The 24197-nt window shown below is 38.2% G+C and overlaps 1 protein-coding gene across 5 annotated transcripts in view; it reads left to right on the top strand.

Moving 5' to 3' along the window:
* The first annotated feature begins 8655 nt into the window (after positions 1-8655).
* Positions 8656-24197, top strand: part of ANKRD31 (ankyrin repeat domain 31) — a 138044-nt gene continuing 122502 nt past the window's right edge. For 2 of the 5 annotated variants that reach the window (XM_045062113.1, XM_045062116.1), the window contains exons 1-2: positions 8657-9012; positions 23257-23330. In XM_045062113.1, coding sequence (XP_044918048.1) covers positions 8909-9012; positions 23257-23330 — 178 coding nt within the window. In that variant the 5' untranslated portion in view covers positions 8657-8908. Of the gene's footprint in view, positions 9013-23256; positions 23331-24197 lie in introns of those variants that run through there. The other 3 variants (XR_006600920.1, XM_045062118.1, XM_045062121.1) reach the window with 3 other exon arrangements.

The following is a 24197-nucleotide window of genomic DNA, read 5'->3' as shown; positions in this document are numbered from 1 at the left end:
TATTCACTCTTCTTACTCTTTGGTTATATTTCTGGAAACTTCCATTCCTTATAAATGCCATCCTCCACAAGTTCATCCTTTTTTTTTGACATGTCTCTGGTGTAATTGATGCATTGATGATAATGCTCATTATATAATGCAGTAACAAATGTTAAGTTCACAGCAGGCTAGACAAGGAGATGGCAGCTGTTTTATCATAAGTGCTTGCATGCACACCCATGTATCTATTATTTAATCACAGAAGAGCTTATTTCGTCTTGAGGACTTAAGACTTATTTTGCTAAGTCAGATTTGCCATCAAAACTGTTGCTCTTTATGTAGGAAAATGTTTGTCTTGTCCTATCTTTAAATACCCACTAGATGTTGCTAAAGGGCTGTGGAAGAAGCAATCTTCATTTTCATCCAAGTCTTCAGAGTTACTGAATTAGAGCTCAAAGGAACCACAGAGCTGTCAGAAATAGTAAGGATAGAAGCCTAAACACAGAAACGGGAAGTATATCCTCAAAAGATAGGCCTGACTAAGGAGGACTGAGTATTTAAAGGCAAAGTTGGCATTGTTGAAATTTGTGCATTAGCATTGTGTCATTGTAATATTGTGACATCAAAAAAATTACTTTCTTATTATAAACGTATTATATTACCATTTAAGCAATTAGTAAAACGTAGAAAATTATAATGGGGAAAATAATTACATAGAATAATTACATTACTCTATCACTCAGGGTGACTATCTGTTAGCATTTTAGCATGTTTCATTCCCTTCTGTTTTTCCGTATACTTTCTGGTTTAACTATAAAATATTGTATATATAGTATATATACACTATAATTCTTATTTAATTATACATGAAAATATACATATAACTTTTATGTTTTATTATAAAATATTGCATACCTATATTTTATGTATATATATACATATAATTTTGTTTTATGTTATATATGTGTGTATCTATCTATCTATCTATCTATCTATCTATCTCATGGAAGCTATGAAACATAGAAACAATAGACACCTGTGATGAACTACACAACTCAAGACATACGGCATTACCAATTCATTTGCGTTTCCTGTGAACTCTTCCCCATACCATTCATATGCCTCCTCAGAGACGTAATCACTACCCTGAATTTTCTCTTTTTTAAAAATGTTTATTTATTTCTTTTGAGAAAGAGAGAGAGCATACAAGTGGGGGAGGAGCAGAGAGAGAGAGGGAGGGAGAAAACCCCAAGCAGGCTCCACGCTAAGCGTGGGGCTTGACCCCTTGACTGGGAGATCATGACCCGAGCTGAAATCAAGAGTTGGATGTTTAACTGACTGAGCCACCCAAGCATCCCCCTGAATTTTCTTTTTAAATTATCCCTTAGAGTTTGTTTATATTTTGGGTTATTAGGAGTAATGTACATTTGTCTTGATACTGATGTGCAGAAATTTCTCTAGAAGTAGAATCACCAGATTATAGGACACTTGTTCTATGATTATCCCAAATTATTTTTTTGTGTATGTAATGATGTAGGGGACAAGTGTGATTATTTTCTCCCGTATGAATATCCAGTTGCTCTAGCACCTTGTGTTAAAAAGGTTACCCTTTCTTTGTTTAATTGACCTGGTGCTTCCATTTATTAAAACAGTCATGGCTTGTTCCCTGATACGTCAGAGTTAAAGACAGATAAAGCATAATTAGACTATAGAGTGTGGGTTTCTTCTCCTATCATCTGTATTATGAAAAAATGTGAATGTGTGTCCGTTAGTTTAAAATAACACACTGTAGACAATTACAAAAGAAGGGGGGTGGCTCAGCAGAGGAAAGCATTAAATGAGACGAAGGAAGATTAAGCAGCTTTCCAGACAAAGCAAAGGGAGAAAGGACAGTCCAGGTAGAAAGACTGAATGCACAGGCACAGAATGCCATAAAGCTGGAATCGGCTTTTCAGTTGGGAGTGTGTCCTAACAGAGAAAAGTACCATGACTTCTGTGTGGCAGTGAAAGTTGACATCTAGTTCATCATTTTCCAAGCCAATTACATCATTAAAAAAGTAGTAGTCAACCAGTGTTGGCAAGCACTGACTGAGGAAACTTACGCCCAGGAGATGCAGCCACAATTAACATCAGCCCTAGTAGAGTGGTCATCGTTTTGTTTTGTCACCGTTCTCCTTCAACAATCATTTAACTTTCTGTTTTCTTTCTTGCCTGCCTCCCTTCCATCCTCCAGCTTTTACATGGTCTTCCTACTAAAATATCTACATTGTTGAATGAAGGACTAATTCACTTCCCCCAAGCAGGACTTTCCGAGAATTGAGACTTCCAAAACCTATTCCAGGGATGATTCTTTCTTTCCTAGCTCGCCCCTCAGCTAACTGTAAGATCTGGCCCCTCTGGCCCTGGAGTGTGGGCAAGACAGGGATGACTCCACTAGGGTGGAGTCAAAGAAGGACTGGAGGCAGCTTCTACTAGTTTGCAAGAGCTAATTGTTAAATTTTCAGGAATTTGTAAGTTATTAAATATAGTCACTATCAAAAATTAAAGTATATAAACTTCTAATTGAATAAAACAGCTTAAAAATAAAGGCAATAAACACCAAAGACTCATCACTTCCTCATTATTCTGTTAAATTTTACCACGGGGCCAGAGTCTATGGTTAACTAAGTGGAGGAGGAAAACGAGGAAAGAAGAAATAATGCGAGGAATACCTTTTGGAGTATTTACACCACAAAAACCTGCCAATTCTACCACTCCCCGCTAGAGGGCAGGTTGTTAAACATTTACCAGCATCGCATTGAGTGGATCTTGTTCTAAGGCAGCTTTTCACTCTTCTGGCGCCAGTATTTATTTAAAGCTGACACTATCATAAGTGATTTTGTAATGTTTTTGGAGACCTGCCCACCACTGGTGATCCCTCTCTTGCAGTTCCTTCGATCTGGGAGTCTATATCCTATTTGATGACGCTTTTTCTCTCCTTAGAATTCAGAATGCAGAAGTCCACTTCCAACTTCTCTGAGGACTGTTCGCTTTCCAGATTACCCTTTTGACGGGACATAAATAGCCTGATTCTTTCTTGAGCATACCTCCTATTGGGCTTGCAAGAGACACTGTTTTCTCGAACACATATTGGTGGTGCACACTGATCAGTCCCTAAGTTCTACTCTCAGAACCAGTCACAGCTTCTTACCTATTGGGTTTCTCAGGTTCCTCTGCCCATTTAGTGGACTTCAATAAGATAATACACCTTTTTGTCATTTAACAGAATAATCGAAGCTATTAGTTATTCTCGAAAAGTTTTCATCACAAAATATTTCACAAAATATCTATTAGATTATTATCTTAAATTTCATGGTACTTTTAACTTTTTGAAGTATTTTCATATCTATTTTATGCTATTTTAAAGATGAGCTTCTGGGGCACCTCGGTGGTTCAGTCGGTTAAGCATCTGACTCTTGATTTTGGCTCAGATCATGACTCTCAGTTCATGAGTTCGAGCCCCACATCTGGCTCTGTGCTGACTGTATAGAGCCTGCTTGGGATTCTGTCTCTCCCTCTCTCTCTACCCCTCCCCCACTCAAATGGGCTCTCTGTCTCTCACTCTCTCTCAAAAATAAATAAACAAAAAAATTTTTTTAAATTTAAATTTGAGCTTCTATCTTAAATTCTGCATGAAGAAAGGACATACCTACAGGACTTGTGGTTAGTAAACCCCTATAAGAGTGAATCAACTATAGTGACCACTAAAAAAACACATGTAGGTACTGAACCAACATCTAATCCTGTGTAAGCCTGCCTTTGTGTGCTCCCACATTTTACAGTTTTTTTAAGTTTTTTTTTTTTTAACGTTTATTTATTTTTGAGAAAGAGAGACAGAGTGTGAGCAGGGGAGGGACAGAGAGACACGCGCACACACACACACACACACACACACACACACAAACACACACACATAATCTGAAGCAGGCTCCAGGCTCTGAGCTGTCAGCACAGAGCCCAACTCAGGCCTTGAACCCATGAACCATGAGATCATGATATGAGTCAAAGTCTGATGCTTAAACAACTGAGCCATCCAGGCGCCCACTACGTTTTGCAGTTTTTGAGAAATAGTCTCAGGTATCCTGATTTTTCTGGTTGTGTATATATCTCATTCATAAAACAGTTTTAATTTGTGCTGAATGCCCTGTGAATTGCTTGGGTCAGTGGACAGCAACACTTACCTAAAATATGTTTAAATCTTTGAGTAAATGAAGATCCTTATGGAAACTGTATTTTAAAATTCTTATAAAGTACTTGGTGAAACACTTCATATAGCTTTATTTTGGGGTGGGGAGAATATTACTTAGGAAAAAATAGCTGCTGGGTTTACTCTTTTAGAGATTCCTGGTGTGTTGTAGTTATGATAAATCAAGTCTTCTATGAAAGTCTCAGCTTTCACAGTTCTATGATATAAAGCAATCTGGATAGAATGTAAATGATACGCAGCTATAGGCCGAAATGATTTTAATCATAAAAGCAAATATATTGTATAAGCACAAAATAATGAGACTTTTTATTCAAAATCCACACTTTCAAAAAAATCTCATTACCTTAACCTCACACATACTCTACTTGCTTAGTGCTTGGGCCTCATTGCATCCCACACTTCCTTTACTCAAGGGCTACAGGCACACATGCCTCCCTTCTGTTCTAGATTGCCTCAGAACCTCTGCAATTATGTTCATGTTTTAGGTCTTAGGTCAAAGGTCACCTCCTCAGAGAGGCCATCTCTGATCACATTCTCTGTATCAGCAACCTATTCATTTCTTTCAGGCATGCATCACTCTCTGGATTATCTTAGTTATTCATGTACTTGTTTAGTGTCGGCTTCATCCATAAGAAGGCGAGGCCAGTAAGGGAAGGGCCCTTATTCTCAGTCCTCCTTCAGGGCGCTGAGCCTCATAGCATTTGTGGGTTAGCGTACATGCAATTGGGTATGATTTTGGAATTTTCCTTCCTAATGAAAGGAAGGAAGTGATAGAACTGACTTCCTCCTTTTAATTCATCTTTAAAACAAGTAAAGAATTCCCAAATAGGACTTTTTCTTTCCTCCTCCTCTTCCTCCCTTTCTTCTTCCTCCTCCTCCTTTTTCTTCTAAAAAAACAGTGTGTGAGCAGGGGAAAAGGGCAAAGGGAGAGAGAGAGAATCCTAAGCCAGCTCCACACTCAGCATGGAGCCCGATGCAGGGTTCGATCCTACGACCCTGGAATCACAACCTGAGCTGAAATCAAGAGTCAGATGCTCAACGTACTGAGCCATCCAGATGCCCCAGGACTTTTTCTTTAAAGACTTACAATCTAAATGGAATCAAGCAACAAATTTAATTATAGTTCTTAAGGATTACTTGGTTTCATTTTATGAATTTAGTACATAATACCATTTGTCAATGATTCAAATTTCTCTATAATCAAATTTAATTTTATTCTACCTTGTATTGTTAAATTGTTTACAAATATTCGTTGATTTAAAAAGGGTTTTTTTTTTGCTAATTCACTCTCTTTATTAGTATTTATATTAACAATCAATCTATTCTCTTTTTTAACTACTTGATTTTTTCCCTTTTTCATAGGGTCTTTTAAATCTAGAAGAGTTTTCATTCCCTTTTTTAAAATTCCGTGATATTTAATTATTGAAAGAAACCAGGTCATTTGTCCTATAGAATTTCCCACATCCTGGGCTTAGTTAATTTCATCTCATGGTGTTAACATATTCCTCTGTCCCCCCTCCATGAATATAAATAACTGATAGATCTAGAGGCTTGGTGAGGTTTGGGGGAGTGCCTAGAATACCTCATCAGGAAGTGCCATTTATTTTTGTGGTACTGTGCCAGGAGGTACATAATATTTGGTTATCTCACTTTTAGTGACATAAAGATTATCATTGGACTTAAGGGTTGTCAGCCTAATCCATCCATTATAAAATTCTCCATTAGCCTTTTACCCAGGAACTTATGACTCATTGAAACATGGAAGATGTAGGTGGACAGGTGTGAAAAAACAGAGGTCTAGTTTTCTGGTTTTTTGTTTTGTTTTGTCTGCTTGTTTTGTTTTACTGTTCTGCATAACCATTGCATCTATTGATGAGCATTGCCTACATCCATTGTTTCATGGGTTGCAAAATGGTGATTTTCTAATTCTATTATGCCGCTCATATTTGTTAGCTGTAATTTTTCTATCAAGAAATTTTGCCCCAATAAACTCAATCATCCTGAAAAACTTATGGTGTAGAAACATCAGGATAAATGCTTTATTTTCTCCCTTTTGTTTTAGAATAATAAAATGGTGCCTATCAACCTTCTAAAGTACCAATTATTATTATTATTTTTAAATTTTTTTATGTTTATTTATTTTTGAGAGAGAAAGAGACAGAGCATGAGTGGGGAGAGTCAGAGACAGAGGGAGACATAGAATCTGAAGCAGGGTCCATGCTCCGAACTGAGCTGTCAGTACAGAGCCCGAGGTGGGGCTTCTACCCACGGACCAAGAGATCATGACCTGACCTGAAATCGGACGTTTAACTGACTGAGCCATGCAGGTGCCCCAATACCAATTATTATTTTTAAATGGAAGTTCTGGATTTTTATACATTTGATGTGTTTCAATTTATTTGAATGTTTAACTCAAACTAACCAATTCAAAAGGAAGCTGAGTTAAATTTCTTTTCAACATTGTTTGAATATCTGGATCATAACACACCTGAAATGCCTGGGTACTTATGGATGGTTCAGTTACAGGATCCAACACACCCTTTTTATCTGCTTAAATCAGTTTGAATTGTATCTTTTCTTGTCATGTGCAGCCTGGATTTCTAACACAGATCAGTCATTCTTCTGTCCCTGTCCTGCAGTGAAACTTTGGATTTTAAAAAACAAAAAAGTTTCCTATAAAATCATGCTGGCATTTATGCGAATCATCTTTGCTATTCCTTCTTTATGCTTTGAATCTTGGCAAGTCTCTTGAATAAAATAAAAGAACTGAAGGCACACAAATAACCGACTCTTTTCCACCAAAGGAGAAAGCATTTTAAAAAAAGGAATTTGAATCTCAGGCTTAGAAGTTTTCTATACTTAGCTAAAGTTACCAGATGCCTGGAGCAAGTGCTTTTACTAGTGGAAAGTTGCCTTCTGGTGTAGGGCATTTAGAGCCACCCACAAGCCTTTTACTGGATATGCACTTTCCATTGCTGGTAATTACTTAACACTTTTTAAAAAGTAGAAACAGAAGGACGCCTAGGTGGTTCAGTTGGTTGAGCATCCAACTCCTGATTTTGGCTCAGGTCATGAATTCACCGTTTGTGAGTGGGAGCCTGCTTGGGATTCTCTCTCTCCTTTCTCTCTGCCCTTCCTTTGCTCTCTCTCTCTCAAAAATAAATAAATAAACTTAAAAAAAAACCTAAAAAGTGGAAACAGAGCTAGATGATCAAAGGAGTAGGCGAGCAGGAGAGTGGATAGGAATTTAGGACTGATTTAAACATGGAGGATGTAGGTGGAGAGGTGTGAGAAACACAAAGAGGCCTAGTTTCATGCATATTTATTACTGTCCCACCTAATTTACAGAGTGGAAATGAAGAATAATCAAGTAAGTTCAAAAGACAACCAGCAGCCAAGTGTTTTAATATGATCTAAATAGTAGTGGTTTAAATAAGATCTAAATAGTAAGATAATAAGAATGTGAAAGCCATTGCATGTAGAGAAAAGAGCAGTGAATTGGGGAGTTAGAAAGTCCTAGGTCCAGCCATTTATTCAACAAACCTTTAAAGACTGAATACGTGCTAGACACTGAAGATTTCAAAGCGAATACTAAACACTTGCTAGGCAGAAGGGGTTCTCTCTTATCCTGAATCTACCTCTCGCTTGGCAGATGGAGTTCACTTGGCTTTGTTTTGAATGATTGAATTAAAAAGTTTCAAGTTATATTGATACAATGTATCAGATATATAAAAATCTAGTACTTCAATCAAAAATCGTAATTGGCTATTTTTGAAAGTTGCTAGGACTACCACTTTTCTAAAAATTTATGTAGAAAAAAATATCTACTGTTTCTACACAACTTGTATTTCAAGGTAATTAAAGAGTTAATGAGGAAAAAATACAAATACAAACAAAATACGTTGATTAGTGTAGTTGATGATCTATAAGCTAATGATAAACATGCTTGTCTTGCCTATCTGAGGACACCTGGGGAGAGGGTGTCACTGGGATTAAGGGAAAAAGGCAGCACCTGGTGGACTGCAAAAAACACTCTACGAGGTCAGGTAACATTCTGGCTTCAGGATGTCAGACTGACAGCCCAGGGGCTGCCGGGCCGGGCAGCTGCTGACAGTTCTTTTCGGGTCTGGGTCTCACAAGCATGAAGCGCATGGCGGGTAAGGTGACCTAGGTCTCGCTCCTGCCAACGGCGTTAGGCAGACTCGGACTTCGGTCTTTACTGTGGCATCGCTGCCTTTCTGGTCCCCACGACCGCAACCGCAGTCCCTCCGCCCAGCTCAAGATGGGTAAAAAAAAAAAAAAAAAAAAAAAAAAAGCACAGAAAGCGGATGCGGTGGGAGGCCACGCCCCAGGCGGCCGGGAAATCCAGAGCGGGCGCGCGCGTTGCCAGCCACTTCCGGCCCTCAGAGTCGGGGGCGGGGCCGCACGCGGCTCTGACGTGGGGCCTGCGGCTCCCCCTGTAGGCGGCGTGCAGCGAGACGGCGGAGCTGGAAGGCCTCGCCGCGTACGACGGTCGTTGCCCCTCGGTGCGCTCAGCCTTTCTTTCCAGGCCCGCCTCCCGCCTCCAGCCTCGAATTTCCTTTTTTGCTCACAATTTCCCCCGGCTCTCTGAGTGCGCTTTCTTTTCTCGGGAAGCGGGGAGTGGAGAAGGAGGATAAAAAAGGCTCCAGGTGCGAGGCAAAGATGGAGGAAGGCTCCCAGGCCCCGGACTGGGACAGTGATGAGACGGTGATAGACGAGTCGGTGACGGAGAGCGACCTGGAAGAAGAGGAGCTGCCCTGGAGAAGGTGACCACCTGTTGGCTCCAGGCCTGGCGGTGGAGTAGCCCTCGGAGATTTGGGTAGAAATCATTGGCACCCAAATGTGTCATTGCAGGCGGGATTCGAGTCTTGTGAGGCAGCCAGGCCTGAGCTAAGAACTTGTGAATAACCTCACCACGGCCCCCCCCCCCACCCCCCCGGCCCAGTTTAGGACAAAATGAGCTTTCTGGTAGATGGCTGATATGATATAATATGATATGATATGATATATATAATATAATATAATATAATATAATATAATATAATATAATATAATATAATATACCTTTTTAGCCTGAGTCTAAGTCCTTTCGCACAGGCAAAAAAAGTGTTGGGTCTAAACTTCTGAGATGCAGTTTGTTTTAAGTAACTCGAAGCTCTGAACTAGGAGATGGTTAGCATCATTTCTTTCAAGAAAAGAATGTGTGATGGGGGAACCGGTTACTACCAAACTGGAAACGAATAATCTTATAAGCATCAAAGATGGTAGTTCAGTTCATCAAAACCTTCTTGAACATAACTAGTTCTCCATGCTAGATATAAAACTATGGAAGAGGTGAGGCCACTGCCTTTGAGAAACTGACAGGCCAGGGAAGACACATAAACAGATAAATTGCTTTTTTTCATAAGCAGGTAATTTCAGTAAAATGTGGGAAGTCCAGGGATGGAAGCATGCCTTGGCTGGTTTAGGAAACCAGAGGGACTCTCACCTCAACCCAGGTAGTCCTCAGAGGTTGCTAGGGTTGACTTCTGAACAGAGGCTTGAAGGTGGGTTAGGAATTAGCCAGATGAAGAGGTATCCTAATCTGGAGAAATTAGGTATCCTAATCTGGGAACTGGTTGGGTAAAGGTGTAGCGATGGGACATAGCATTGTTATGTTTTGAAATGTACAAATAGTTAAGTCTTACTGAAGTGAAGTGTTAAATGGTGGCGTGGGCAGTGGTGGAAGATGAGCCTGGAGAGGAAGGTAGAGTGAGGTGATGTAAGGCCTCATATATCCTTAACGCCTTTGTGAGATGTTAAGTGGAGGGGCAGCATAATCAGATTTTCACTCTCCAGGATGCCCTCCCTACACGAGGGCTTTTCAAATTTTAATGCCCTTATAAAATCACTCCAGAATCCTGTTAAAGTGTGATTCCAATTCAGGAGTTCTAGGGTGGGATCTGAAATTCTGCATTTCTAGCAAGCTTGTGGGTTAAAGTTGGTATCACTTAGAGCAGAGATCGCCTTTTGCAAAGCAAGGGTATAGGGGTTAGCTTTGGCATTAAAGTAGCAACAGGCTGGGATGACGAGAACTCAACTAGGAAGAAACAGTGGGAATGGAAGGAAAAGGGCAAATTTAAGAAATCGTGAGAAAGTAATTTGGCAGGAGTTGGTGGTTAATCTGATATGGAGGATGAGGGAAGAGCAGCAAGTAAGGGATGATACCCAAGTTTTTGGCTCATTTATTTATACACACAGCAATATTTGCCCTTGGTGTGCATTTCAGCTAATACATGGAGTCTGTTAACAACCGTCACAATCAAGTTCCAGAATAGTTCCATCACTCCAAACAAAACAAAACAAAACACCTCTCTTGTGCTGCCCTTCTTAGTCAAGTCCTTTCACTCATTTAAATCACTATTCCTATATGTATAAAATCATGGTTTTTTTTTAATCTATCTGATTTCAGCCCTCTTCCCCCTATCTTTGGTTCTTAGCTTTATTACAGTGTGTCTAGGCATGGGTTTTTTTGGTGCTTTTCACTGAGATTGTTGAATATATAAATTTATGTCTTTTACCAAACTTGGGAAGTTTTCTGTCATGATTTCTTTGTATATTTTTTTCTGTACCAGTATCTTTCTCCTCTTCTTCTGAGACTTTAATGGTCTACATGAATGTTAGACCTTTTGATACTGGTTCCCAGATTCCTGAAGCGGAATTAATTTTTTTTCCCTTTTTTTCTCTCATTTCTTCAAACTGTACAATTTTTATTGCTCTATATTCAGAGTTATTTACTCCTTCCTTTGTCATCTCTATTCTGTTGTTGAGCCAATCCAGTGCATTTTTAACTTCAAATATTATCATTTTCTCTTCTAAAATGGATTCTTTTTTTAGTTTTTATTTCTCTGCTGAGAACTTCAATGTTTTCATCTACTTGATGAGGGTTTACCTTTTCTCATAGAGAATGATTGGAATAGCTGCTTTAAAGTCTTTGTCGTATCATTCCAACATCTTGGTCATGGGGGTGCGGTTGGCATCTGTTAATTATCTTTTCTCTCAAGAATTAGATTTCCTGTTCTTTGTATATTGAGTAATTGTGATTATATCCTATGTATTTTAAATCTTATGTTCTGGATTCTTGGTCCTGTTAAAACCCTCTTAAGGGTGTTGATTTTTGTTTTGACAGGTAATCAGCCTCATTAGGTTCTTACTGCACATTCTATTTTGCCTTCCTTGGGTGGTGGTTACCTCAGTCCAATTTTCAGAGTCTTTACTATGCTATTTGACTCTGACTCATGTACCACTCGGGTTAATCTGGAACTTGGGCAGTAGTTAATATTGTAGTTGAGTTCTCTAAATCTTTGTTATGCTTCTTTGAATCTGCTTTCTATGTGGACAGCTCAAGGTTGAGCCTAGGATTTATGTTGAATCGTATACAGAATTAGGTGATTCCCCTTTTGTTTGTTTTTTTTCCCTACAGGAGTCTCATGCACCCTTCCTTCCCCATGCACACATGCTGGTTCCTATGACCAGAAAGCCAGATTTCTGTCAGTGTTAGCCTTCTTGCTTTAGGGCAGTCCTTGAAACTAAGGCAACCTTCATGGTGGAGTGTTAAGAGAAGAAAATAAAGGAGATGCTCTCCATACTCCTTAGTGTTTGCTTCCTCTAGCAAGAGAGACAGGCTTTCTCTTGGGTTTTAAGTGCCTAAGATGCCATGTTTGGTAATACTATATCTCTGAGGCCAAAGAAAACAAATACAACCCAGGGATTCCCCCCACCTTCTCGCATTCACAGATCCCTTTCCCTAGTCTTCTGGATAGAGATGGGGGTTTCTTCTGGAGTTTTTGCTGTCTGAGCCCACCGTGCAGCTTCAGGATTAGACTTTGGATCAAAGCTGGAGACAAATAAAGGACCAACAAAATGAAACAAACTCTGAAACTCATCAACTACAAGGTTGTTTAGATTTTGACTTCAGCCCCAATATGCCTGCTATTGTTTACTTTTCATATTACTCAGGTAGCTTTTAAGAAATACTCTACCAGAGTTTTTATTTGTAATGAATGGAGAAATAGGCTATAGATGGTTTACTCTTTCTTGGCTGGCCAATCATTTTCTTCCCCTCTAAGTCACTTAAAATGCTTCTCTGCAGTACCATGCAGACATCATTTTTTCAGACCTCACAGCTCAAGGTTAAAAATTGGTGTTTTTATTGGCATGGCAATATGGTCAAAGTTTAAGCATTGCTGAAGCTGAATTGCTGGACTATTGTATTTTGTTTTTCTTCATCTTCTTTGCTTGTATATGTTTGTTTTGGCTATTTTTCATGCACAAGTTCCCAACTTTAACTGGAATGAGGGATACAGCTCCTAATAAAGATCCCCAGGAGGCAATACGTATAGTTGTGTTCACTGTCTAAAAAAGCACTCTCTGAGAGCCTGGATTTAGTCCTAGCCTTCCCTCTGGAAACCATGTCTGAAAATGCATCCATTCCTTTTTGTGACTTGATAGGTGTTGCTACTAGTCTTATGTGAAAATTCAAGTTGCTGACTAATTAGATTTTGTTGGCTTGTGATTTGTTTTCTAAGAGGCAGGATTCATTTTTCTTATATGTGCCCTGGGAACTTTTTATCAACCCTTGTATTCTTTTACAGCCTCTGGTAAGGTTAACTGCTCTATAACATGAGGGATATATCTCAAATTAATCCTGTGGAGTACATTTATAGAACCACCTTAGATAGTTCATTGCTACATGGGTTTGTATATGTGTTCAGGTCACATGTCTTCTGAACACTGTAATTGCATACAGTGAAAAGCTAATTCAACATAATTACCCTGGAAGATGAGTGTTAATTTTGTCCCTCAAGACAGACCAACACTGTCTTCATGTGAATTGTGTAGATGGAAAATACTTGTTACAAAGGATATACTTGGGAAAGGGAGGAAAAGAAAGCAAAGTACAAGGAGACAAGGATTTAATAACCACATTAAATTTAATAACCACATTAAAGAAAGCAACATTTTGGTCAGGGTGTATATCAAAATACTGGCAACTCCATTGATTAAACACAGTGGTGCCAAGTGCTATTTTTAGAACTGTGACACTGAAAGGATATTTAATTAGATTTTTTTATGAATCAAAGCCTTGACATGACATTAGAATTGTGCTATTTTGATAACTTTGATAACATATAAACTTTGAACATATAAAATTGAAACTCTGATTGTCCCAAAAAATGTTAGCGTATTTTTAACAAAACAGTGAAAATTATTTGAGAATTTCAGATTTTGCCTGAAAGTTTTTCTTTTAATCCAGCCATCTATTTTCTCCCTCCCTTTTTTATAGTTAGTATTTGCTACTATCTCATTTTCCAATATCTTAAAATTATATTTTATTATTAAAATATGCATCTGTGGGGCACCTGGGGGCTCAGTTTGTTGAACATCTGACTTTGGCTCAGGTCGTGACCCCTTGGTTCATGGGTTCGAGCTCAGAGCCTGGAGCCTGCTTCAGATTCTGTGTCTCCCTCTCTCTCTGCCCCTCCCCCAGTCGTGATTTGTCTCTGTCTCTCTCTCAAAAATAAATGTTAAAAAAATTAGAGAAAATATGCATCTGTAATGAAGTGGTCAGTGACTTTTGGTGTATTAGCTCTTAATGTAGTCTAGTAGTTTGACTAGAATTCACTTTGAAATTAATGTTCTCTTTTCAGTTATTTGTTTTAAATGTTAATTTTGAGAGAGAAAGAGAGAGAATGAGCAGGGGAGTGGCAGAGAGAGAAGGAGACACGTAATCCCAAGCAGACTCCACATTCTCAGTGTAGAGCCCCATATGAGGCTCAGTCTCACGAACCACAAGATCATGACCTGAGCCAAAATCAAGAGTTGGACCCTTGACTGACTGGGCCACCCTGGTGCCCCTATTTTATTGAGAACTTGGATAAGTAATTTTTTGGCCCCCAGTCTTTTGGTTTTCCTTTTTGTATAAAAATATTCCTTACTATTCTCTTATGGAAATAGTTAAAAAAAAAAAAAAAGAAGACCAAAGATTTATGTGTATTAGGAAATTATTTCAGAGTTATTTGCAATAATGAATACTTAAAAACAAATGTTTTAGAATTATATAATGCCTAAATAAATTATACATCCTTGTGAGGGAGTATTATCAATATTTAATGGTTTTAGGAAGAATTTTAATGACATTGCACATGTTTAAATATAATTGTTAAGTGAAAAATGTAGTTTCTAAAACTTTATACAGATCAATCCAAACTTTGTAAAATTAATGGTTCTATAACACATTAGCCTTCATAGAAAGAAAGCTGAAAGGAAATACACCAAAGTCTTACTACAGAGAGAATTATAGGAGATTTCTGTATTCTTATTTATAATTCCCTTTAGTGCCCACATTTTGTATAGTTTTTTTTGAATAGATAATATATTTACATGGTTCAAAACATTTTAAGTATAAAGGGTAAAAATCTCCTTCTCATCCCTATCTCCTCAGCTACTCATTTTTCTTTTCCATAGACAGCCAATATATTTGATATATTTAATCCTCCCTGAGATATTTTCTTTTCTTTCTTTTTTTTTTTATTTATTTAATTTGAGAGAGAGAGAGAGAGAGAGAGAGAGAGAGAGAGAGAGAGAGAGAGAAAGCATGCACAAGTGGGAGAGGGGTAGAGAGAGGGGGAGAGAGACAGAGAATCCCAACCAGGTTCCATGCTGTCAATGTGGAGCCCGATGGGGGTCTTGAACTCACAAACCGTGAAATCATGACCTAAGCTAAAATCAAGAGTTGGATGCTTAAACGACTGAGCCACCCAGGGCTCCCTGCAAAGATATTTTATAAGTTATGTGTATATGTTTGAGAGCATATGTAAATTTTTTTTCTAGAAATAGAAGAACTATGTCAAAGAGTATGGGTGTTTATAATCTTTTTTTTTTTTTTTAATTTTTTTTTTCAACGTTTATTTATTTTTGGGACAGAGAGAGACAGAGCATGAACGGGGGAGCGGCAGAGAGAGAGGGAGACACAGAATCGGAAACAGGCTCCAGGCTCTGAGCCATCAGCCCAGAGCCCAACGCGGGGCTCGAACTCACAGACCGCGAGATCGTGACCTGGCTGAAGTCGGACGCTCAACCGACTGCGCCACCCAGGCGCCCCGGGTGTTTATAATCTTAATAATTGATTTATTTGGATTTAGATCATAATTAGGAAGGCTTTCTTTCCTCCACACTTATAACAGAATACCTCCTTTGTTTCTTTTAATACTTTTTGTTTCATTTTTAAACATTTACATTTTGATTCATGTGGCATTTTTATATGGAGTACACTGTGAAGTATGGATCCAACTAAATTATTTTCCAGATGTCCCCTTCATTGTCACAGTATTATTTTTTGAAAAATCCTATCTTTTCCTCTGATTTTAGATGCTGCCTTTTTCTTTTTTAATATTTTTTAACGTTTATTCATTTTTGAGAGACAGAGTGTGATTGGGGATAGGTGGAGCAGAGAGAGAGGGAGACACAGAATCCGAAGCAGACTCCAGGCCCTGAGCTGTCAGCACAGAGCCTGATGCAAGGCTCAAACCCATGAACCATGAGATCATGACCTGAGCCGAAGTCAGAAGCTTAACTGACAGAGCTACCTAGGTTCCCTTCTCCCCGCTTTTTTTAAAGAGAGAGTGCCCATGTGCACATGCAAGCTGGGATGGGGGGCCAGAGAGAGAGAGAGTGAGAGAGAGAGAGAGAGAGAGAGAGAGAGAGAGAATCTCAAGCAAGCTCCATGCTCAGCACAGAGCCCAATGCAGGGCCTAATCTCAGAACCGTAAGATCATGACCTGAGCCAAAATCAGGAGTCAGACCTTTGACTAAGCTACTCAGATGCCCCAACCACCATTTTAATATACTAAATTTCCTATGTAGGTGAGTTTATTTAGGAGATTTTATTCTGTTTATTGGTGCGTCATTTTATGTGCTGGTTTCATTTTTAAAAAACATTTTCTTTTTTCTTTTAAATTTTTTTTAATGTTTATTTTGGGGAGACAGAGAGACAGTGCAAGCAGGGGTGGGGCAGAGAGAGAGGGAGACACAGAATCTGAAGCAGGCTTCAGGCTCCGAGCTGTCAATACAGAGCCCTACACGGGGCTCGAACTCACGAAGTGCGGGATCATGCCCTGGGCCGAAGTTGGACGCTCAACCGACTGAGCCACCCAGGCGCCCCTTTAGAAACATTTTCTATCCAAAAATATTTTAATGTTCTGTAGGTTATTACCTCCTTATTGTTATTTAAAAATTTTTTCCTAACTGTTCTTATTTATTTTACCAGATGAATTTGAGGATTAGTTGTTTAGTTCAATAAAAAGTCTTGTTGGAGGGGGCACCTGGGTGGCTCGGTTGGTTAAGCATCTGGCTTTGGCTCAGGTTATGATCTCATGGTTTGTGAGTTTAAGCCCAGTGTTGGCCTGTGTGCTGACAGCTCAGAGCCTGGAGCCTGCTTCGGATTCTTTGTCTCCTTCTCTCTCTATCCCTCCCCCACTCATGCTCTGTTCTCTCTCTTTCAAAAATAAACCTTAAAAAAATTTTTTTAAGTCTTGTTGGTATTTGTATTAGTATAATGTTAAATTTATAAATTTACTGATGGAAAATTGATATCATGTTAATTTTTGTACTTTTTTTTATTAAGGTAGAATTTACATATAGGAAAATTCATTTTTTTAGTGTACAGTTCTGTGTGTTTTGACAAACACATACAAAATTGTGTAATAACCATTACTACAGTGAAGATATAGAATAGTACCATTACCATCCAAAATTCCTTCATGCCTTTTTTGTGTTATTTTTAGATTTTAAAAATTAAAAATTTTTAAAAAATAAAATAATTCTGACTTTTAGGGACATTAAGATGAATAGATTGTTTTACTTCTTAGAAAAATGTACTAAAGTAATGGTATTATCCATATTTGAATAATGAAATTTTCAATCCTTAGCAATGACCAGTAGTAATTGAGCCAAAAAAGTTTTTTCTCCTTATAGTAGGAGACTATATTTGCTCTTACAGAGAGTATGTTAGGTTAAGGACTGGAGTCCTTTACATTGTTAATTTTGCTTGTGCTGAGAACTACTAGGAAATATGGGTTTTTTTCTTTTTTTTAATGTTTATTTACTTTTGAGAGAGAGGGAGAGACAGAGTATGTGAGGGGCAGAGAAAGAGAATCCCAAGCAGGCTCTGCACTGTCAGCACAGAGCCTGACGTTGGGCTTGAACTCATGAACCATGAGATCATGACCTGAGCCAAAATTGAGAGTCAGACGCTTAACCAACTAAGCTACCCAGGCAATCCCTGTTTTTGTTTTTGTTTTTTTTAATGTTTATCCATTTACTTTTGAGAGAGAGAGTGAGTGAGCAAGAGCACAACCTGGGGAGGGACAGAGAGAGAGAGAGGGAGACATAGAATCTGAAGCAGGCTCCAGGCTCTGAGCTGTCAATACAGAGCTCAACATGGGACTCAAACTCATGAATGTGAGATCATGATCTGAGCTGAAGTTGGACGCTTAATAACCATCTGAGCCACCCAGGTGCTGCGGGGGTTTTTTCTTTTTAATGGTGACTTATTTTTCTTAGTAGCCTGTTCTTTCTTCTTTATGTATGTGATGTATATTTGCAACTGGGAATGGAAAACATGAGATAGTTCTGTAAATTTTCTTACAGCTCCCCCAATTTTTTTTTTAATTTTTGCCTCCACAGTTATGTTTTACTAAGCTTTTAAAACAATGTGAGAATCCACACAGTGGTATACTATGAATTAATAAAAAGAAATAAGGATAGTCTCTTTCCTCTAGGGCGATCAATCTACTGGATATATTGTTAGGAAAAAAAGGAAAGTAAAGTATATAAAGAATGCTACTGCTTATTTAAGAATGGGTGAGGGCATATATACTTATATTGCTTATATTTCCAAAAACACATTGGAAGGATAAACCATACAATATTTAAAAAATGGGAAGGGAGGGAACAGGTGAGTGAAAGATAAGAATAGATGCTAGGCTAACCCTAAATACATCTTATTTTTACATTTGTTTTTGGAAAGATGTAAATAGTTTACATAATTATAAAACAAAATTAAATCACCATGAAAAAGCTTTCTAAAAAGGAAAGGCAAGATTAAACAAGTGAATCTAATTGTGTATTGACTTGGTAGCATAATTACACAAAAAGGACCTGAGTGCCTTTAAAACAGAATTTAGGTGAACATACCAGACAAGATTAACTCTCAGGATATAAAGAATTGCAGAATACATTTAGGGGCGCCTGGGTGGCTCAGTCGGTTAAGTGTGGGACTCTTGATTTCTGCTCAGGTCATGATCTCACGGTTGTGAGATCAAGTCCCCATGTCAGGCTTTTTTCAGGGCATGAAACCTACTTGAGTTTCTCTCTCCCTCTTCCTCTTCCCCTCCTCTGCTGGTGCACATAATTTTCTCTTTCTCTCAAAAAAATTGCAAAGTAACGTCAATAGTCACACTGTTAATGATAATATTAGTATGGTGGACTTAAGGCTCTGTGCAAAATGAGTGGTTCTGGGTCTAAGGCAAGAGATATATAAGCTGAGCCTAGAATATCTTATTCCGGGAAGCTAGGGAAGACTAGTGATGTATTAATTTGCTGAGGCTGCCATAAAAAATACCATAGACTAGGTGACTTAACTAACAGAAATTCATTTTCTTTCATCTCTAAAGGCTGGAAGTCCAGGATCAGGTGGTGGCAGGGTTGCTTTCTCCTGAGGGCTTTCTCCTTGGCTGCAGATGGTCGCCTTCTTGCTGTGTGCTCGTACAGTCTTTGCTCTGTGTGTATTCATCCCTGGTGTCTGTCTTCTTATATGGACACCAGTCATAATAGATTAGGGCCCCACCTTCATGACCTTCTTTAACCTTAATTGCCTCCATGAGCCACTTTGAAGGGCTTCCCACTAGGTAAAAACCAGACAATTTGAGCATTGATAAGAATAATAACAGCAGTGGATTTAAATCTATGAATTCATAATGGTCTTAATATTCTGAAAACTGGTCAAGAAAGAGAAAGAAGTAAGCATTTATTTTTTCTTTCCTGTGCAAACTGGACCTAGGTAACCTGGCTGAGTAACATGGCTTGACTGTGAATGTAATGATATAGTTGATGAGTGAAAAAAAATTTTTTTTTAAGTTTATTTATTTTGAGAGAGTGAGACAGAGAACACATACAAGCTGGGGAGGGGCACAGAGAGGGAGAGACAGAATCCCAAGCAGGCTTTGCCCTGTTAGCGGAGAGCCTGACTCAGGGCTCAGACTCATGAACCATGAGATCATGACCTGAGCCAAGATCAAGAATTGGTCACTCAACTGACTGAGCCACCCAGGTACCCTATGAAAAATTTTCTTTTAACATGTAACAGTGGCCGTTAATAAATGAAGAAAGTGGCAAAGTAGAATACCACCATTTTATATAGGTCTAATAAGATAATGAATAGACCTAGGCAGTGTTCATAAGTGGCCACTAAGAAGAGTGACAACCACACTGTTGAGCAAGTTGCCAATCATCATGAGTAGAAATGCAGATAGTTGTTTTTTTTTAAGTTTATTTATTTATTTTGAGAGAGTGCATAAGTGTGCACAAGCTGGGGAGGGGCATAGAGAGAGGGAATGAGAGAGAATCCCAAGCAGGCTTTGCATTGTCTGTCCAGAGCCCAGTGGGGGGCTTGAACTCATGAAACCATGAGATCATGACCTGAACCAAAATCAGGAATTGGACACTTAACTGCCTAAGCCACCCAGGCTCCCCAGAAATGCAGACACTTCTGCCTTATCCATTTTTCTATCAGGATCACCAAGGAAAACAAAATGCAGTCAAGCACTGGCTGAAACAGCACTTTACTCACGTTGAGAAGAAGCACAAGATCAGCTTCAATAGTAGGCATTGGTCCCCCGTAGCTAGCAGTCACTCTCTGCAGTTGATGCAGAGAGATTGGGCTGCATACACCCATCTTGTGCCAAAGCATGACTTCATCTTGTCCCCACAGAGGACAAATGTAGTAGTGGGGTTTGCCAGGTGCCATATGACACATACAATTACACAATAAAAGAGTACACACTGAGTCTGAAACAGGGCAAGGTATTCCCACACAAGGTCATAAATCCAACACACGCTGGGAAACACTTTCTTAGTAAGAAAGTGTTCCATGCCGAAAGCTGAGAGGGAGTTGAAAGACTATACAGGAGACTACCTTCTCAACAGTACTTTATTATCTCCTATAGGAAGTATACACATGCACCCCATCCCCATTTGAACTTGAATCAGGTCAAACTTCTAGCTCTAATAGCCAGTTTATATGAAATATACGGGATAGAGGAACACGTTACATGACATGCAGTTAGAAAATTCAAAATGTGGGAAACTGCAGGAAAAAACTATTTTTTTCCAACTAATAAATTGTAGTGGGATGAGGATAATTATGGATTCAAAGAGAGACTTAGACATAGCAACCAAATGCAATGTTTGCACCTTGTTTGGATCCTCTTTTGAACAAAACAACTAAAAAGAGACAGTTGGAGAAATGTGATTACAATCCATTTAGTTTTCCATTGGTGTATAACAACTTATTCCAAAACCTAACAACTTGAAACAATAAACATTATCTTGTAGTTTCTTTGGGTCAGGAGTCCAGGAGTGTCTTTATTGGGTCATCAGGCTCAGGGACTCACAGGGCTGCATTCATCTGAAATCTTCATGAGAAGAATTCACTTCCTGCATAGTGATTCTTAAGATTCACTTCCTCTCTGATGGTTGACTCCCTTAGTTTCTTGCTAAATAGGGTTCTCCACAGAGCATTTCACAACATGACAAGCTGACATCCATGAGAAGGAATAAGCAAAAGAATAAAAGAGGGAGAGCAAGATGAAAGGCAATGTCTTTTTGTAACCTAATCTCAAAAATAACATCCCAACACATTTGCTATATTGTGTTCATTAGAAGACTTTCTGCATCTAGTCTGTACTCACAGTGGGGCACAGGGCATAAATACCAGGAGACATTTCAGAGGCTGCTTACTGAAGACTGTAAATATAGTAATATTAAGGAATTTTTGGCTTTAGAAAGTAAGGTACTATGGTTATTTTTTAAAGTTGCGATTATTGTGGTAATGCTTGAAAAGAGTTCATATCTTTTAGAGTTCCATACTGAAATATTTCCAGCTGAAATAGAATAAGAGGCCTAGGGCTTGTTTCAAAATAATCTAGTGAGAGACTGGCAGGAATAGAGAGGATGGCAGAAGGATTATAGAAGAAACAAGATTGTCTGTGTACTGATAATTGTTGGACCTAGACGATAAGTGTACTGTTACCTCTTTTATTGCTTTTATTTTTCATTTTCATTTAAAAGGTGAAAAACAAAATGAAATAAGTAAGTGAATGACAAAAGAATGCCTTTAGTACCAAATTATATGTTCATGCCTTGGTACACTGTTACATTTTTAGATTTTGGAAAGATTTTTATTTTATTTTTTATTGTGGGTAAAAAAAATTATATATATATATCATAAAATTTACCATTCTAACCATTTTTAAGCATACATTTCAGTGACATTAAATATGTTCATATTGTTATGCAACCATCACTGCCCTCTGACGTCAGAACTTTTTTCATTTTCCCAAACTAACACTCTGTATCCCTTAAACACTAACTCCCCATTCCTACTTGCTCCCAGTCCTTGGCAACCACCATTCTAATTTGTCACTATGGATCTGACCACTCTAGCTATCTCATATAACTGGAGTCATATAATATTGGTACATTTGTATCTGGCTTATTTCACTTAGTATAATGTTTTTACGGTCTGTTTCTGTTATAGCATGTGTCAATATTTTCTTTCTTTTTAAGGCTGAATAATATTCCATTTTATGTACATACCACATTTTGTTTATCCACTCATATCTGTTGATGAATACTTGGGTTGCTTTTACCTTTTGGCTGCTGTGACTAATGCTTCTCTGAACACGAGTGTACAGGTATCTTTTTAGATCCTTGCTTTCAGTTGTTTTGCGGACATACCCAGAAATGGAATCACTAGATCAAATGGTGGTTATAGATCTCTTTTTTGAGGAACAACCATACTTTTTTCCACAATGGTTGTACCATTTTCCATTCCCATCAGCAATGCCCAGGATTTCCAATTTCTCTCTATCCTTGCTAACACTTGTTATTTTCTGTTTTGTTTTTGTTGTTTTGTTTTGGTTTGTTTATAACCATCCTAATGGATGTGACGTGGTATCTCACTGTGATTTTGATTTGCATTTTCCTAATTAGTAGGGTTGAGGATCTTTTCATGTTCTTATTAGCCATTTGTATATCTTCTTTGGGTAAATTTCTTTTCAAGTCCTTTGCCTATTTTTGAATTCTGTAAGGGTGTTTTTAAATAGAAAAGATAAACACTTAGTCTGCCTACTAGCACACTTGCCATGGTGTATCATTGCTGTTTTTAGTTTTGTATTCATCATTATAAATGAAGCTTCTTGAGGCATGGACTGTTTGTCTTCTCTCTTTGTTACCTTGGTGCTGCCTAGAACATAGTAAGAAGTGAATCCAAAAATTAAAGGAATTCTGTCATTTTGTGTTCTGAAAACATATACCCAAATTTAACCCTGGGATTTTAATCTCACAGTTTCTGTAGTATAGAGAAATGTGAAAGAGAAAACCTACCAGCACTGTTCCCTTAAATCATCTAATTTCATCTCATTCAAAAACTACTCCCTTCCTTACTCCCAAGTACTCAGAAATAATGGGGTATTTGTAAAAATGAGCATGACCATATGAATAAGTATTTTTCATCTTGTATAAGTTTTTAATTAAAGCATACATTACTAAAAAATACTTTGGTACAGATATTAACAGTGGTGTAACTAAGAATTTTAACAAGTTTAGGTATAATTAATAATTACAGTTAAATTGTTAGTCTGCATTTAGGAAACATAACAATCTGTATCTTCTTTTTTGGTATTTGAAAGGTTGCTCTTTGATGAAGACACATCTCTTAGATCTGAGTTCAGTCTCCATCCTGGTATAAGTGGAAGGTGCAAAGGTGAGAAATAATTTTTTTCACTAAGTAGTCACTTTAATTTCCAAAGTGTTAATATTCTACTAACTTATCCTTTTATAGTTAGTTTTGTTTTTAACTTTACACAGAATTAGTTTCTTATACTCATCTGTAATAGACCCTGAGGTCTATTAAGATCTATTACTATAACAATAGCAAGGGGAATTCTAACTTCAGGAAGATGTTCATGGCTCCTAAAGGGGACTACAGAGATATGCCAATGATACCCAGATAGCTCTTCTCCTTGCAAAAATTTCCAGTTTAACCATACTACTTGCATATTTGCAGAAGTGAATAGTACTTTTTAATAACCAGTCTGAGGCACTTGGGTGGCTCAGTCGGTTAAGCGTCCAACTTCATCTCAGGTCATGATCGCACATTTGTGGGTTCAAGCCCCACGTTGGGCTCTGTGCTGACAGCTTGGAGCCTGGAGCCTGCTTCAGATCCTGTGTCTCCCCCTCTCTCTGTCCCTCCCCCACTCGCACTCTGTGTGTGTGTGTCTCTCTCTCTTTCTCTCTCAAAAATAAAATAAACATTAAAAAAATTTTTTTAAATAACCAATCTGATTATTTCAGGCTGAAATTAAGGTCCAAATATCCTTGGTTTATTTGTATATATTAAATTTTTAAATTTGAGTACGGTTGACACATTGTCACATTAGTTTCATGTGTACAACATAGTGATTTAACTTTTGTATAGGTTATGCTAGGCTCACCACAGTGTTAGCTACCATCTGTAACATACATTATTGCAATATCATTGACTGTGTTCCCTATGCTGTGCCTTTTATTCCTGTGACTTATTCATCCCATAACTGGAAATCTGTATCTTCCATTCTCTTTCACCATTTTT

The sequence above is a fragment of the Felis catus genome, chromosome A1, assembly GCF_018350175.1.
Source record: "Felis catus isolate Fca126 chromosome A1, F.catus_Fca126_mat1.0, whole genome shotgun sequence".
In the NCBI taxonomy this organism is placed as follows: domain Eukaryota; kingdom Metazoa; phylum Chordata; class Mammalia; order Carnivora; family Felidae; genus Felis; species Felis catus.
This window is presented reverse-complemented; position numbering and strand designations above follow the sequence as displayed.